We start from the raw sequence: 18715 nt of genomic DNA on the forward strand, positions 1-18715 counted from the left end.
TCTTTTCTTCTCTCTGTTCCCTGCCTACATTCTTTTATGTGTGTGTGTGTGTGTGTGTGTGTGTGTGTGTGTGTGTGTGTAGATATCCGTGACCGCAGGAAGAAGCCCGTGATGCTGTTCATTCACGGAGGCTCCTACATGGAAGGCACTGGAAACATGTTTGATGCCAGCGTCCTGGCGGCCTACGGCAACGTCATCGTGGTGACCATGAACTACCGGCTTGGCGTGCTCGGTGAGTAACTTTTTACATTGCAGTACAAGAGCACAGACACACACGCACACACACACACACATGCACACATGTACAAAGGAGCAAGGTCGATTTCTCTCAACGGACTCCTCCTTTTTTCCGAATTGATTGAGAAGTCCTTGATGGATGGCATCAATAGAATTCATCAGTCTAATGAAAACCTATCCAGACGCTGATCATTGAGAGCTCACTTCCCTATGGATTTCCTTTGCTGATTATTCTAGACTGCACATTTTGATTTTTGTGATCGCTCTGTTAGCTGTGAAAGCCTCGATCTACCAAGAGAGCGACAAGCCCTCGCCATGCATCATGCGCACCCCTCCCCAGATGCAACGCAGTTGACTTAGTTTCAGCTCCACTTTTATTATTTTTGGCACAGGTGTTCTCTTTTTTGAAGAACAATGATATAAGTTCAGATAAGACATTTTGTATATGCAATGGGTATTGTATAATACAAAAAAAAAATAGAATGAATAAATGAAAATAGATGAAAACTACTTTCATTTTAGTTTAGTTTCATTTTATAAGTTGATATGATATTGTTGTATTTCAGTTTCCATGAGGTCCAGTTTTTATTTTCAGTCGACAGCAACATTTTCCAACCCCTAGTTGGAAAGAACCTGGACGCACAACAGGTTGACACGTGATGAGAAGTGAAGACACACTTTCTCTCGGCGTCATACAGCCACAAATCCAATTTGAAATTGGTTTCTTCTGGGCTAGAAAATTACAGGGCGTCAATCAGTCAGGGAGTCAGACAAAATCTTCTCCATTACAACTGACACACCTCAAAACACATCTAATGATTAGCTCAAGAATGCTAAAAGCCAGTTTCCAATCTGTCCCTGTATTTTTAGCACACTAAAATTTCACTACTGCTGCCGCAAACTTATATTATCTCTTAGCCAATAATTATGAAAGTATTGCCAGATACTATATTCCCAACCTTCCAACTTCAGCTGCCACAGTTGTATTTCTGGAAACACCTGTTGTTGATTGCTCTCGTCTGCTGAGTCATGTGTCCGGTCACCAGCTCTGGCTGTCATAGAGAGCTTCTTTATGAGAAGGAATTCAGGGACGGGGAACAAGCATGCAAATCAGATACAGATCTGGCATTTTTACTGACATGGAAATACATCTCACAATTCTTCACTTTAACTGCGTGCCCTCTCCGAGCACCTCCAACCTCTAGATGTCTATTTCCAAGTGGTATAATTCATTGCACAAAAAGTGACGATTGTAAAAAAAAAAAAAAAAAAGAAAGAAAGAAAGAAAAATTCACTTTACAGGGTGTTACAGCTGCAGAAGGCATGGTGACGGTGCACTTTTTCAGGTGTTATCGCCACACACAGTACAGTGGAAACGAGGGATTTGGACGGTAGGCAGGGTGGCTTTACAGACTGAGTGCGGCACACTGCAACCTGTGCTCTCCCACAGTCAGGTTTTAAAAAAAGGGTATCGTCTGTCACTTCAGCTCTGCAGCAAGAGCTTGTCATCCTTTTCCTGAAAATGCACTCCACTTCACCTCTTTGTTACTCCATGTGTTCTGTCTCGCTCCATTGAGACCAAGTAATTTAGCTTGGAGAGGAGGAACATGCCTCCAAGGAGGCAGGTGCTAAGTAAAGGAAGCTAAGTGCATTAGAGATTTCATTAGCCGAGAAGAAAGTGGGCTCCTGGAAGCTGCTTAAAAACAAGGCTACCTTATTTTTGTTTTGTTCCTTTTTTTAAAGGACGTTACCATGTTGTTTTTCTGGGCGCTTACACAGCAGTTACAATGTTGACAAATTTTCATTTGCATGTAATTACGGAAAGTGTTTGTCGGTGCATTCTTTATTGGATTCATCAGTGGTTGTTGTTGCAAGTGGATAAAGAAATGTAATCTCAAATGTCTCTATTACCTGCACAAACTGCCTGAAGCAGCCATGAAAGCAGCTGATTCTGCTAGGAGCAGTACAGTATGCTGCTGTACATGATACTATAGGCCTCTATCCCACATACAAGTTGCACACATGCAAACTGTAAATAAAGAATAAATGCACATGTGAGAACAGGAATGAGCTAATCCAGTGTCTGTAATGCACTGTTACTGAATTACCACTGGTCTTAAACACAGAACCAGACATCTGATCATGTTATGATGTGAGCACATTTCATTTTTGCAGCCAAAACTTAATTTGCGAAACATTTAATTGTAGCAGCCTGGGGTTAATATAGTCTTTCTTAACTGATGTGACACAGCCATCACAACAGCCCATCTCTACAGCAAACTGATGGGCAGCTTTCCTGTCAGATCACACCTTGAAAAAAAAAAGACACTACACACATCATCTATAAAACATATTTATCATTTAAAAAAAAAAAAAAAGAAGAAGAAGTATGTACATATAATCATCTGCAAGGGATTCTGTAACCAGTGGCTTTGTTCTTTATTTTACTTCTGACAGGCCAGAGCACTTACAGTTAAAGTGAATTAGTAATTTGTGTGAAAAACAAGTTTAAACAGCTGGGTGAACTGTTACGAGAGCATGGAGACTAATAAAAGGAAGTATTTTTGGGAGAACCCCGCCATATTCTTGACTATTTCTTTCTCTAGTGGCAAGGGCAGTGGAGTGTTTTTCTTCCAGCTTGAGCCTGGTTTTTAGTGTTTTCAGACGGATAAGAGCAATCCCGTTCAGAATGAATCCAAACAAGTGGATTATTAATGAAAGTGTGGATTTCAAAGGGGGGGAAAATGAGTTGGAAATATTGGCAGGCACTTCAAGTTGTTAACTCAGACTTTGTATCAGCAATGAAAAAGAGACACTGAGGAAGTATTTAGGGACTCTGCCCACATCCTCACTCCCTGAAGCCACCTTGGCCATATTGATCCCTTGGAAAAATAAAATGCGCCCATTAGGTAATGCCCTCCTCAGTTCCTCCTCTTGTTGAGTTTCTACTTCTCTCTCTTCCACCCTGGCTCCTGTATTGTTCTTTTACCCCACTGTCTGTGACACTCTCTACGTTGTTTCAGTCAAGGAAAAAGGAAAATGAGAGTGGACTGTTGTCATTTGTATGCAAAGGTAAAGCCACAGCTATCTCCCAAATACGAGCATCATCCAGTGCAATTTGGCTGCAATTGGGATAAATGTGACTCATCTTTCGCCCCATGCAACCTATATGATGGATGGCATTTTACTATGACACACAGAGAAGTCAGTAGCACGGCGTGGGGGGTGGAATTGTGTATTTATGTGCTTAGTGGTGGTGTGCAGCAAGCACGTGTAGCTGCATATGCATCCATGCATATCAATGTGTGCATTCTGAACACACTGCGAAAGCTCCCAGTGTGTTTGTGTTCTCGGTTCAGCAATTGGACACGCTGAGTTGGAAGGGCCAGTGCAGGAATTATTGATACAGGAACTAGTGGTGGTGCTGTTAAATTTAATGCTCAATACAGCATGCATGTGTGTGTGCGCGCGCGTGTGCGTGCGTGCGTGTGTGTGTGCGCGCGCATGTGGATTATGAGCTGAGAGAAGTGCTTATCCTTGAGATTTCTCAACCATACAGACTCTGTCAGCCCTTTTCTTCACAAATCTGAGGTTATGAATATGTTTTGTGAACTGAGCGTTCTGGTATGTCTGGTATGACAAGTTGATGAACAAAAACAAGCAGAATGCTAAATCTGTGCAGTTACAGGTAGATGTGAGGTGCTAATCTGTGATCCGTTTAACAGGAAAATTATCAGCTAATAACCATGTAAACACTTAATCTGATTGTTTCTCTTTGGTTGGAATAAATATATTCTTTCTGGGCATGTTCGCCCCACATGGGGTTGACATTAGTGACGTGGCGAGTTTCCAGGAGGGACAGAAACATGAGAAACAACAGAAACACAACTGGTCTGTGGCTGATACAACTTTTTTGTTGTAAAGCTGTTAAAACAAGTGTTTGAAAAGATGACAGAAGCTGGAATCCACCTATTCATCACCCAAATCAAAAAGTGCTGGAAAAGATTGAGGGCTGCTTATTACACAGCTAAAAGTCAAAACAACCCAGCCAGTGTCCATTTTTACAGTCTTATGGACGACCAGATGTGAGGGCAACCATTGGCGAACATGACTTAGCCTGGATTATATTAATATTTCCGGCAGATTAGACCAGTGTTCCCAACCCAGTCCACAAGGAACCCCTGTCCCGTTGGCTTTTGTGCCAGCTTTACTCTGGCCCAGCTGATCCAATTAAGGCCCACGCACCTTCATGCACACCCTGTTCAGGAAGACCTGTTTCAATCAATCAGCATGAAGCCCTTAAATGGATCAGGTGCGAGAGAGCACAGCTGGGACAAAAACCTGCAGCACAGGGGTTCCTTGAGGACGGGGTTGGGAACCACTGGATTAGATGCTTCCCAGCAGGTGGAACCACTTTGCGCCTGTCTGATTAAATACTTTTGGCCATGGAACGGCACATCGTATTTGATCACTTTATTTAGCATCCATGTAAACAGTTAAGCTGGAATCTCTAATCAGGATGATTTTGATCGGGTTGAAGAAATATTGTCCATGTAACCGCAGCTACTGAGAGGCATATTCACAAGTAAATACTAACTGATGCTAACCATTTTTAGCACTTGAATCACACATGCCATTTTAACATCCAATTCACTAAAGAAACTATGCAAATCAAGTAATTGCACACAATTAGCGCTGATCACAATTAGTGACAAAGCATCATGTTACGTGGAGGTAGAAAGGAACTGAGCTACATCAACTATCTGTATGATGCAACTGCCTCTATGACAGCCTGCCCTGCTGAGCCATCTGAAAGTGGTGGGGCAGGTCTGTGTTCTATCTGCAGCCTGTTATATGAAGGATGCTGTGTCATCATTTTTCAGTGCGCTGTGCAATTACGTACAGCTCGTCCAGTGTGGGCACAGCTAGGTTAAATCTTGGATAACCAGCACCAGCTGCCAAAATGGGTACACGGTCTTCTTTTTGGTGGTTTTGGTGCATTGGTTCAGACAGCTCCCGTGTTAATCTCTCTCCATTCTGTGATATTAAGAACTGCCTGTCCCCAACAATCCTCTGTGTGTATCATCATCCAAAAACCCTGGGTTGCTGGGGATGCAACAACTCCGTCTTCGAGTGGGTGTCCCGAAAGCAGCACCTGAAACATTTTGTAATTGCGATCGAGAAGGCCTAGGGTTGTGACGAACATCATCATGCGGTGGATCAAAAGCATGGCTGTAATTGTTTTAAATGTGTCTGGATAGGAAAGATGCCATTAAAAAAAATAGAAGAAATTAGATTTCTACAATTCTCTCTGGATTAATGAAATAAGTACTTAATTTGGAGTGTTACCGGGAGCTGTCACGTTCTGCAATCATGTAAATGCCTTTAACTTACCATTGGCTTCTTATTGCCAATAGTCATATTACTCTATCTACCACCCCCAAGATGTTGGTGATGCCTTTGCCTGGCTACAGTCACATCCTCCATGGTGATTGGAAAGTGTACGCATCGCTTCCCATTTAAACTTCCATTACTGCCAGCTTTTAGAAAGTCTTAAAATTTCCACCTTAATTACGAATGGGATTAGCGATGATCTTTGTAAATTGGACTCGCCCCGTAATGAGTCTCATTTGCATAGAGAGGGTCCATTTTTTGCGCTGAAATGCATATGGATAACTTAATTAAAAAAATGCATGAGCAGCAATGGCGCACTGTGTTGCTATTTCCAGCCAAATTAAGGGCACTCTCCATTCACTGTGGGAGATTTGTGAATCACATTTTTTGTGTTTTTTTCTGTATCATTCTCCCCTGTTTTGTGACGGTTTAATGGCTGCAAAACCTTTCGTGAAGTTACTCCAGAATCCGTACCAGGTGCAGAGATGCTCTGACCTCTGACCTCCCAAAAGTCTCCCTGTTCATTCCCTTGGATCAAGATAGCGTCACAAAAATGTCCGTAAAACATATTGATAATGTAATGTTTCATTCTCTTGGTAAAAACAAAGCATTACAAATTAGAAGCCAACATTACTTGTGGTTAAAATTGATGAATAGTTTCACGTCCCCTACAAGAATATTACATAAGGGAAAAGTGGACTTCATATCCACAAACAGTAATGAAGGCTGGGGTGCCAAAAATATTTCTTTCTTAGAATAAATACTGCTTGTCTTAAGCAGTGTCTCAAATTATTTAAGCTAAACTTAAAAAAAAAAAAAAAATAACTTACCTACACAAAACAGCAGCAACAAACAGGCCAGAATAGTTAAAATACATTTCTTATATAAATGTCATTTTTTTATTGTAGTATGTTAAACTTGAATATATTAAAGGGCAGATGTATTAGGGTTAAAACAACTCGTGCTGTACATCTCAGCAGTAGTAGTCTCTCCACTGGCTGCCTGTGGCTCTTAGTGTGAAGTTTAAAACCCCGGTGCTGGCATACAAGGCTATAAAGTGAGCTGCACCCCCCCCACACCTCCCTCCCCGCCCCAATACCTCCAGGCCATGTTCCAGCTTTACTCCACAGCTTACGCTCTGCGCTCTGCTACTCCTGGCCATTTAGATCTCCCTTCCCCTGTGGCGACTTGGCCATCAATCCGCCCATCCTCAGCTCCTCTCCCTCCTGCTTCCTCCCAGCGGCGGGGCGGCCGTCCAGCACCACTCCGGACTTTGGCGTCACTTTTAAATGACTCTACACCCCGCCCAGCCCCGCCGTTTACCCTCCTCTACCTTTCCCTCTCGTCTTGCATCTGATCTCAAGTCTGTCCTTTGAAGACAAACAAATCTTCTGCTCGGCTTCTTTCTTTGCCTCGCGCGTTCATTACACAAACAGCTTCCTCGAGGAACACAGGAGTATTTGTTCCTTTCTGTTGTCTGGGTACTGCTGGTTTGACCCTTTGCTCTGCTAACTGTTGCCTGCTTGTCATGCTGGTGATTTAGGAATTAAAGGATATTATTTTTTTGCACTTAGATTAAGTCACTCTGGATTAGGTTCATTTAAAGGTAAATCCTGTGTATGTTTTTGTGTGTTTCGCTCCTCTTCTCCTCCTCTTTTGTGTGTGTGTGTGTGTGTGTGTGTGTGTGTGTGTGTGTTCAAGGATTCAAGGAACTTTATTGTCATACCAGCTCACATTTACATGCTAGTGGTACGAAATTAGCACTCAGGTCCTGGTATAAGCCTAAATAAATAAATAAAGCAAGGTAAAAAAAAGAAGTGTAAATATAGAATATAAGTATATATAGAATATAGAATATAAGTATAAACAGTATATATGAACAATATGTGTGAATATAAACAGTATGTATAACTATAAACAGTATATATAAATAAATATAAAAAGCGTATGTAAATATAAATCGTATATATATATAATAAATATAAATAAACAGCCTATGTATATAAGTAGTATACAAGTAGTATATGTATAATAAATATAATATATATATATATATATATATATATATATATATACATATATATATAAATATAGAATAAATAAATATAATATATATAAAATGAATATATAAATATAAAAATATAAAGAAAAATATAAACAGCCTATATAAATATATAAATATAAATGGTATATATATATATATATATATATACATATAAACAGTGTATATGAATATAATGTGTGTGTGTGTGTGTGTGTGTGTGTGTGTGTGTGTGTGAATGAGTGCATTTAAGAAAAAAAAAAAAAAAAAAAAAAATTAAATCCAGAAAGAATGCAAGGCAGAGTGACAACAGTTGAGGCTTCTGGTTGAGAGACATATTCTTTTCTCTCTCTCTCTCTCTCTCTCTCACATATTCATGCACTAAGGAAACGTTAACCACGGCAGAGTCATTCGAATAGCGGAACACGTCCGACTTCATCCATATGCTCATGGCGGTTTGCGTTAAAGGCTGTACATGAACGAGACAGCCAAACTCCCACAACAGCTGCTCTAGCGGAAGCGGCTAAAGTGCCTGCACAAGGGAAGAGGAAGAAGAAGAAGAAGAGGAGGAAGCAGCATCAGGGGCAGCCAGTCGCCGGCCTGGCTCGGCTGCAGGGAATTGGACTGTGTTAAATATGTAATGAAAAGCTTCGGCGGGCCACGAGCGCTTGACCTTGCCTCGGTTGCCTTAGCGACAGACGTGCTTACAGTACATACGTCACCTCCACCCCAATGAGCTTTTTATATCCCTCCGCCGTCCTGAGAGAGAGAGAGAGAGGGAGATGAAAGTGAGACAGCATTCATTTCGACATGGACAATGATGATGAGAATAGAGAGGTGGAACAAAGCGCCGCACAGCTTAGAGCAGCTTTTTGACATGTGTGGGTGTGTGTGCACACGTACTGTACTGTACGTGACTTGTATTGTGTGTGTGTGTGTGTGTGTGTGTGTGTGTGTGTCTGCTGTGGGGCAAGAGAGAGTTTGAGACGTGAGGAGAAGGCGACAGCGAGGGAGACGCGATGGAGGGCAGAGAGCAGGAGAAGAGAGAGAGAGAGAGAGAGAGGGAAGAGGGTCTGTGATTTGTCTGTGATGCTAAAAATAAAACCTGCAGACCCGCTTTGGAATCTGCAGCAGAGCACACATTCATGCAGAGCACAATTAGACAATATGTGTCGGCACACACACACACACACACACACACACGTACAGGCTCAATAGACTTGGTATCTTATGCTTTATGGTGCAATCTCTTCAGCACACCTCATTCAGTAATTTGAAAGAATACACACACACACACACACACACACACACACACACACCGGCTAGATGGTCTTTTGTACTCGGGATGAATTTTCCCTAAAATGGTTCCAAGGTCCTGCCGCACACATGCTTACACACATACACACACACACATTCACAGAGTGTCCTATTACCTTATAGAGCGAGTGAATTTGTATTCGGGGAGTGTGGGGTGAGAAATGCCCGCTCCACGCTCCAGTGGGGGGTCCTCAGTGTGTGTGTGTGTGTGTGTGCGTGCATGCGTGTATGCATGTGTGTGTGTGTGTGTGTGTGCGGTCCCACAACCAGACAGTGGTGTGAAACACGACCTGACAGGACCAGAGAAGATATTAAGACACACAGGCTGAACATCCTTCCCAAATACTTACACACACACACACGCGCGCGCGCGCGCACGCCACACCGTTCTCAGTCTCCATAGCAACCCCCGGCAGAACGATGAGCAAAGTCCTCTTGACTCTGTGTGAGAGGAGAGAGATGCGGGACTGTAGTGTTGTGTGCATGTGTGTGTGCATGCATGTATGTGTGTGCGTGTGAGCGTGTGTGTGTGTGTGTGTGTGTGTGTGTGTATGTTGGGGGGGTTACAGTGTCACTCTGAGAACGAGGGACAGAGATTGAAAATGAGATCAGCAGCAAGACAGTGAGAGAGAGAGAGATGACGGTAATAACTACTGGTCCAATATTCTCTGAAAGAGGTATTAGCACCTCAGCTAGCCTGTATGACACACACACACACACACACACACACACACACACACACACACACACACACACAGGCTGACACACATTCCCACGGGCGGCGTGAGACACAGAAAGGCACCCTCTGCCACTGACACACACACACACACACACACACCGTCACAGACAGCCCTCCCAGTGTTTCTCTTGTTGCCCTCCTCTGCACAGACGTCGTTGCTCCTCACCTTCCTTGCCTCCTCCATCCCTCCCTTCCCTCATTCTCTCATCCCTGTCCTTGTTTAGCCTCCTCTCCTCTCCTGCTCTCGCTGCCTATACATTCACACCATCCAGATATAAACGACGCGTCTGCCAGTCTCTCCAGGCATGTAGGGCTCATTCCTCAAAGAAAGAAGTCGCAGGCTTCCCACCGGCCACTGAACATCTGGAGTAAGGTCAGACCAAGGAGACTGATCAGCTGAGGGAATATCTCGCAGTTCTTACTTTACAAGAATACACCTGAACATGTTTAACTTCTTCCTCCATGCACTGAGTGGTGGTTTCAGCTGTTTCTCTTGATGGAAACCCGACTGGGTAGCCTTACAGAAAAACAAAACAAAACTTGTGCATGTAAAATTTGGTCCTTCTCCTATGAGCGATCAAGAAAACCAAACAGTGCTTGTGTCCAATATTTCTATCCTCACACTAGTGGAAGTACTGCCACCTTGATAAACCAAACTTTTCTCATCTTAGCCAGAAGAGCGTACAGCAACTAGTTGTTATAATAACAAATCGCTGGAATGAGGTGGGATGTAGTGTTTGGACAGTTTGACTTCATTTGGATATTTAGAGGATGCAGTAAGAAACTACCAACTGACAACCTTTTGCATTGTTTTGCCATCAGACTTTAGTGATACACAATAAACAGTGTTACTGTCCAATAGTTTAACCCTCTGAACCCCAAGCAGTTTTGGGGTGTTTTCTGCTCCCCTCACATTTTGGCTCACTGTGGGCTTGTTTTTCCACTGCAGTTACAAGTGCTGCACCTCTATGGAAACAGCACAGCTGTGGCTATCACATTGAGTCATTCAAAAAGGTCTTTCACACAGTATGAAAGAGTTATAGTGCCATAAATAATAAAAAAATAAAAAAGGCAAACTGATTTTTTTTGATAATTTATTTTACAAAAATCGAGAAAAACTGGAATAAATGTACAGAACATTTTTTCAGGTGCCCACAAGTGTCACTGATCCAGGAAAAAAGAAGTAGGGCTTCACATGATGTATTTCCTGAAATATTAACATTTTTCCAACCTGTATAAACTTAGGCGTTTTTACTGCCTTGTGCCCTTCCATGTTACTACTGTTGCCTGCAAACTGAAATTCAGTGAATTTTAGTCACGCGACTGTTGGGCTCACCTGAATCAATCAAGATGTCTCAGATCAGCTGAAGACCGCAGAATTTTCTGTTTTTTGAATGATCTGGATTGAGTAAACGACTATTTTTTGGTGAATTGTTGAATGAAGCATGTGTAATAAAATGATTCGAATGAAAAATCACTTTTTTAGGCGTAGTTTCGTCCTTTTTTCTACCGCTAAAAGGAAGTCGGACATGTTGCATTCAGGGACCGTTGGAAAATTCAAATTCCGATGAAAAAATAGGTTTTTAAAGCTTCCAGCTATGATAAATGGTTGAATTTTGGTGATTTTTTAAAAAATACATGTCTTTCTATCCTGCCGGCGGGTTTGGGGTACAGGGGGTTAAAGTTGACCTAGCTGACATGGTGACAAGCCAGTGGAACACAAAGTAGACGCTCTGGTTTAGTTCACCAAACATCTAAAAAACTATGTTTGGATGGAATTGTTTGAGTGGGTGGTGATTGTGTACTTTTTTCACTCAGCTCTGCCTCTCCGTCTGAATCTGTACGTGTCTCTTCATATCCCCTTTGTTCCCTCTACCTATCTCGTCTCTCGCCGTCTCTCCTCCTCTCACTTCCCCGTACACTCATCTGTCCCCCATCATCGTTTCTCTCATATCATCTCAGCCCCCCCTCTCTTTTTTGGTTAATAGCCACTGTGGGCCCTCACTAAACGTTGAGTTATGGGGCAGATTATGCTGATGTACGTATCACATGTCAAACAATCAGCTTTCTAAGTGAGCAACCACGGGCCGGTAATAGCCGGGGATGGATCATCATTACAGAGGGATGACAGACGTTTGAATCATCGCATGGCGCTGAGGGGGCTAACCGGGAGACTTACTTCTCCCCCGGGGCCGGCAAAGTTGTTTGGAGAGCCAGCGTAGCGTACCGGGCGTTTGTACATCCGGATTGACACTCGTAAAGGCAGGCACATTAGAGAGCATAAACACGAGCGCGGCATAGCAAGAAGAGCGAGTTTACGGTAAGAGCTGCTGTGATGCTCAAACTGACACTGACTTAAAGCTCTTGTTGCATGCAGCCACTGTCGACGTGCACACAGCATATGGGAAACAGCACAAGGCCATTAGCATGCTACATTTTGTATCTACTGTGCTGCAGGCCTTCTCTGTGTGTCTCCAGATACACACACATATTGCTATTGTGATCAATACTGTGCACATCCACATAATCATATTCCAGCGAGATGTACTTCAAAAGGAAAAATACACTAATATGTGTTCTTACACCTTTAGATAGCAAATAGTTTTGTGATGAAATGTAATTTTCTTTGGTGTCCTCTTTTTTTCCTCAGACTATATCATCGACTTATACCAGAGTAAAAGAAATAACAAAAAAATTGACAAATGAATTGGCCTAAAAAAAGATTTGGTTCAGAGATAGTTGGGAAGTGAGACGGTCCAACTCCAAAACATTTCCTGTGTTTGTGCCACATGGTTCACGACTGTTGCCCTCCGATTCCTTAGGAGTGAAGTGGCGGGTCCTGAGTCTGCTCACCCTAGAGAAAGAAGATGTACCTGAGTAAAGATTATGGTTGATTCTTATGTCACCGGAGGTCCCTGGGGTGAAAACCGGGCAGGATTTTCACATGCCACAGATGTGCCCAACATGCTCTGCTTCAGCCAGCCGCTAGAGATGCTGTAAGGCCGAAAAAAAAAAAAAAACTGACCGCACTCACTTAAGGAACAGGAAGTGTATTCCATTTTCATACCACTGGCATCAATAATAATGCTTCATCTTCCCTCATTAAACATCTTTGTTTAGTTGAGAAAACGTTACAGAGTTGGCCATTACCCAAAATGCAACATGTCTCCAGGCTGCAGAGTTTGTTTACATGTTCTACAAAACTCATTTACCATTGATATTTTGGATCATTGAAAAAATAGCTGTTATTTAGCTCCGTGGCAGCTGTACAGGAAATATCTCAGTGTAGCATCACATTCAGATATATTTACAGTTAATCAGATGTGCATGAAAAAATGCACCGTCATACAGCAAAAGGCACCAGTATTCTCAATAGCTATGTTTTAAGTGTTGCTTCAGGGTCGGTTTTTCCTTTAAAGGCTAGCTACACTGCAAAAACTCAAAATCTTACCAAGATTATTTGTCTTATTTCAAGTCAAAACTTTCTTATTTCTAGTCAAAATATCTCATTACACTTAAAATAAGACATGATCACCTCAGAAGTAACTTGTTTTTAGACAGTTGTCTCTTGTTTCAAGTGAAAATTTGCTTGAAACAAGTGAAAATTTGCTTGTTTCATTGGTAAAATTTGTTTCTTGTTTCTAGCAAATTTTCACTTGTTTCAAGCGAATTTTCACTTGAAACAAGTGAAAATTTGCTTGTTTCATTGGCAAAATTTGCCTGTGGAAAAAGTGAAAATTCACTTGAAATAAGTGAAAATTTAGCAAATTCAAATTCAAAAAACAACAAGCAAATTTTCACTTGTTTCAAGCAAATTTTCACTTGAAACAAGAGACAATTGTCTAAAAACAAGTTACTTCTGCGGTGATCATGTCTTATTTTAAGTGTAATGAGATATTTTGACTAGAAATAAGACATTTTTGACTTGAAATAAGACAAATAATCTTGGTTAGATTTTGAGTTTTTGCAGTGTAGTTTCCATGGGTCCGGCGCTTCCACCAGAAAGTATAAAAAAACCCTGCCCATCACTGCATCCTTTCTTCCATATTCACCTCGCTGCCCCCTCCTTCCTCAGCCCATTACCCGAGCCGTGCTTCCCTGTGCCAGGCCACTCGGCTGCCACGTCCCCCCTGGTTCCTAGGCCTCCGGATCATCCTGGAGCTCCAGCTGTCGGGCTCCTGGTCAACCCCCTCAGGAGGAGGCTCTGGGCTGGACCACAGCTGGGCACCGACTCCCCCCCCCCCCCCCCCGGCCTTCATCCACCTCCACTATCCCTCGCTCCTCCACACCTCCACCCTGCCATCACCGCTGCATTAACCCATCGAGCCTAGCTAACACAACACCTGGGGCTTGGAGAGAGCGAGCAGGGGAGTGTGTGTATGAGTGTGTGTGTGTGTGTGTGTGCATGTGTGTGTGCGCGCATCGTGACTCATGTCAGATGTTCACACATTTTCCCACCTCACACACCCACACTAAACATACACAGAGGCAGTAACCCACAGACAACAGGGATGGCAGTAACAGTGATTTGCATCCAGGGGACTGAAAGATGCAGTGAGGTCAAGGGCATAACTGACTGGTGTCTGCCACGTGGTTGGCCAGGGCAGCCGTGATTGACAGGACGAGATGCATGGTAATGGCAGAGGCGAGAGGACACCTGACACGAGCACACGCACACACACACACAAGCACATGGATGCGTATGAGCACAAACACGTGCATAATAAATTGAGACAGCAGAGGACTGAGGGAGAGGGTGTTGGACTCAGGAAAGAGAGGAGAGTGAAAGGAAATGAGGTGCACTCATCCATACAGTTCCCTCATTTACACGCACACACACACACACACACACACATGCCAAACACAGGCTGGCTCTCGTAGCTCTCTGGCCCAGTAACAGATGCTGTGAGCGGTGTGAGAGCCGGGCTACACCTGCTCCCTTCTGCTGCTCAGCCTCTTCCCTGGTCCTCCGCCCCCCTTCCAGACCCAGAGACCTCCAGGTCCTGCCTCTCCCTCCCAAGCCAGAGCACCTCTCGGCCCGGCCGCGGCCCGAGCCCACAGTCACCCCCCCTGCCCGCTGCCTCCCAGCACCTCCACCTGGTCTCCTCCACACACAGGTCATGCTTTGGTATCATCCGCTCTGCGGCTGATGAATGCCAGTTGCCACGGCACATACAGATGCACACACTCACTCACATGTGCTTGAATTTATAGGTGTGAACAAGTACTTTATCTCCCTCTCTCTCTCACACACACACAGACGCACACACACACACACATCGACGCATACGCTGTCTGCAAATTACGTACCAGTGATTTACCATGTGCCAGGCTGTGAGGCAAATAGCTTAAAGTTCCATGTTGAATTATGTGCCGCACACACTATCAAACACCCAAATGGCGCAAGCACGTGATCACACACTCACACAAACACACACACTCATACACGCAGGAAAACGCCCAAATACAGCATCTAAAGGCACACCAATGATAGGTCCCATAAATTCTAGCAAAGAATAACATTACTCCATGTGCTCAAAGCAAACCACTACATCTAATAATATAATTTCACACACACACACACACACACACAATGCAGCATATGGTGAGATAATACATTAAGATTGGGACTTGGAGGATTTTTCACTTCAGACCAATTAAAACACCCGACCTTTGGTAATTTATAGTTTTACATGATGCGTGTGTGTGTTTGTGTGTGATAAACTTATATCTCAGCTCTTTATATTAATGCATTCACACATGTGCGGTGGGGTGTAAGTATGTGGTCGGAGGCCTTGTGTGTTTGCACGTGTGTGTGTGTGTGTGTGTACCCACCTGTGCCACTCCTGCTCTCCTCCTCTGATCCAGGGACGAAGCGGCGTAGGCATCTCATTAGCGAGCTGCTGGAGCTAATTAACTAATTAAGCAGCCTATCCCGGGGAACCGACCCGTTGCCAATCAGCAGGCCTAAACGAGCCGCGTTCGCCAACCTAAAGGGAAGGATGCGCCCAGCTGTGTGTCTTTCTTCCCCTCGCAGCGTTTTTATTTCTGCAACGCTGCAACCCCGGCGTCCCGCTCACACTCGACTGGGCCTAAACAAAGACACTCTGACGCTAATGAACATTTATTTGTTCCTGAGACGCAGCGCCGCGTCGTAGGTGGACGCACGAGGGGCGCACGGAGACGGATCATGTTTTCATATGGAAAGCGCTATAATCTGTGGGGCTTTGAGTGAGACAGATGGCCCCTCTAGAGTGGCGGCTCTCACAAATGACAACAAGCCTGTGCCCCCCATATCAAAATGTACCTTTTTTTTTTTTTTTTCCAGTGAGACTCAGTTTTGCGAGCACTTTGGCAAAACCACAAAATTCCAGAGTGCACAAAATGACTGACTGCTTGAAACTGTCGCACAGTCTTGTGAGCGCGCCAGCAGTCACCATGCGCTGCTGGACACGAATGAAATAGTATTAATGAGGTGGAGGAAAATGATTCCAAGCTGGTGTTTAATGAAATCGTAATGAACTAGTAAATGTTGGATTTTGATCCTTTTTGTATGAGTCCAGAGAATCTTTTGCGTGATTGTGTTTCACTGCAAAAACGCAAAATCTTACCAAGATTATTTGTCTTATTTCAAGTCAAAAATGCCTTATTTCTAGTCAAAATATCTCATTACACTTAAAACACATGATCACCTCAGAAGTCACTTGTTTTTAGACAAAATTTGCTTGTTTCATTGTCAAAATTTGCCAGTGGAAAAAGTGAAAATTCACTTGAAATAAGTGAAAATTTGCTTGTTTCATTGTCAAAATTTGCCAGTGGAAAAAGTGAAAATTCACTTGAAATAAGTGAAAATTTGCTTGTTTCATTGGCAAAATTTGCCAGTGGAAAAAGTGAAAATTCACTTGAAATAAGTGAAAATTAGCTAGAAACAAGAAACAAATTTTGCCAATGAAACAAGCAAATTTTCACTTGTTTCAAGCAAATTTTCACTTGAAACAAGAGACAATTGTCTAAAAACAAGTTACTTCTGAGGTGATCATGTCTTATTTTAAGTGTAATGAGATATTTTGACTAGTAATAAGACATTTTTGACTTGAAATAAGACAAATAATCTTGGTAAGATTTTGAGTTTTTGCAGTGTTGGGTTTGCTTACATGTCCCTCTGCAGTATCCCATGCCCTCTCTCGTGCCCTCTCTGCCAGTCTTATGTCAATGTTTGTCCATAGAACAGTCCGCCATGCACACAGTAGTTGACAGCTGAATTAGCAGTGAACACAGTCAAGAAGCCACTCTGTCCCAAGTGCGTGTTTGTGGCGGAGTGAGCGTGTATGTGTGTGTTTGTCGGCTTATTTGCACACAAAGCCTGACTTGGATTCCCCGAACCGAATAATACACTGAACACACCTCTCCCCCCGCCAGTCCAGGCCAGAAGGCTTTGTTGAAGCGGCGTGTCTTTGGTTAAACAGGCCTTGAGCGCGGATGTAGTGGATCTGGTGTTCCTGCTGGGCTGCATGTGTGTGCTTAAAAAATTAAAGGCATAGTCGAATAACTTTCCCTGTGTGTGTATATGCATACGCTTTCATGTGCCAGTGTTCTTTTGTGTGGTGTTTCACATGTGTCCACCGAGACAGAGCCGAGAGCTGCCTGTAATGTATTCTAGCCTGCAGCTATGTGGCCATCCATATACATCTCTGTCTGAAGCATTAGCACCACGGCACCCCGGGGTCTCACCCACAGGAAGAATGGAGCGTGTGATCCTGTGGCTCCCGAGCGTCCAGCAAAGACACAGCACCGCGCCCCTCTGTGGGAGCCTCACTGATTAAAGGCGTAGTTTGTCCAATTTCAGTCTCAAGTCCGCACTGAAAAGTGAGAAAAGGCTCATTTACAAAGTGATATTGCATAGGCTTTGTGGGTTTAAAAAAAAAATCAGTACTGCAGTATATTGGAATCAAGACAAAGGCAAACTCGGAGAGTGTTTTTGATATATGTTCTCATTCATGTGATGTGCGCACATTGTTCTGGCTCCGTTCATTGCTTCACTGCAAAAAGTCAAAATCTTACCAAGATTATTTGTCTTATTTCAAGTAAAAATGTCTTATTTCTTGTCAAAATATCTCATTACACTAAAATAAGACATGATCAGCTCAGAAGTAACTTGTCTTTAGACAATTGTCTCTTGTTTCAAGTGAAAATTCACTTGAAACAAGTGAAAATTAGCTTGAAACAAGAAACAAATTTTGCCAATGAAACAAGCAAATTTTTACTTGTGACACAAGTGAACAAGTAAAAATTTGCTCCAAATAAGTTACTTCTGAGGTGATCATGTCTTATTTTAAGTGTAATGAGATATTTTGACTAGGAATAAGACATTTTTACTTGAAATAAGACAAATAATCTTGGTAAGAATTTGACTTTTTGCAGTGTTATATTAGCACGGTTCGCCTCACTGGTGCCCACTGCGTCTTCTTTCCCATTAGAATTCAGCAGGATAAATTGGTAACGTTTGTGGCACAGGGTATTAGAGTATAATAATGTTTGTAGAGCACATATCAGCCCCGAAAATCTCTTTCTTGTTGTTCTTGTTCACCCAGCTGTGTCTTCCTCTCATTCCTCCTCTCATCCTCTCCTCAAAGCTCTCCATTCTGTCTGACCTCCCTCGCCACCTCGCATGTTTCCCTGCTCCCCCCTGTCCTCATGCCGTTTTCTAATTAGAAAGAAACAAATGTGCTTGTTAATTGGCTGACTGGAAGTAAAATGAACAGGAAGAAGGGGGAGGGGAGGGGGGAGCATTGACTTCCACTGTTAAAATGCTCTGACAAGGGAAATCGGCCTAATTTGGATGAATAAAATATTTTGTCTTCAGCGCTCGCACGGAGGACAAGATCCAAAAAAGGAAAGATCCTCGTATCCGAACAACCGTCTGACTATTTGTTATATGTTTTGGAGAATAGAATAGGATCAAACGGCGGGTGTTGCCTTACACATGT

General features: G+C 43.1%; 1 protein-coding gene across 1 annotated transcript in view; it reads left to right on the top strand.

Annotated features, from left to right (window-relative positions):
• Positions 1 to 18715, top strand: part of nlgn2a (neuroligin 2a) — a 195931-nt gene that overhangs the window by 108976 nt on the left and 68240 nt on the right. The window contains exon 4 of the mRNA XM_030076148.1: positions 83 to 232. Coding sequence (XP_029932008.1) covers positions 83 to 232 — 150 coding nt within the window. The remainder of the gene's footprint in view (positions 1 to 82; positions 233 to 18715) is intronic.

The sequence above is a fragment of the Myripristis murdjan genome, chromosome 18 (assembly GCF_902150065.1).
Source record: "Myripristis murdjan chromosome 18, fMyrMur1.1, whole genome shotgun sequence".
NCBI lineage: Eukaryota > Metazoa > Chordata > Actinopteri > Holocentriformes > Holocentridae > Myripristis > Myripristis murdjan.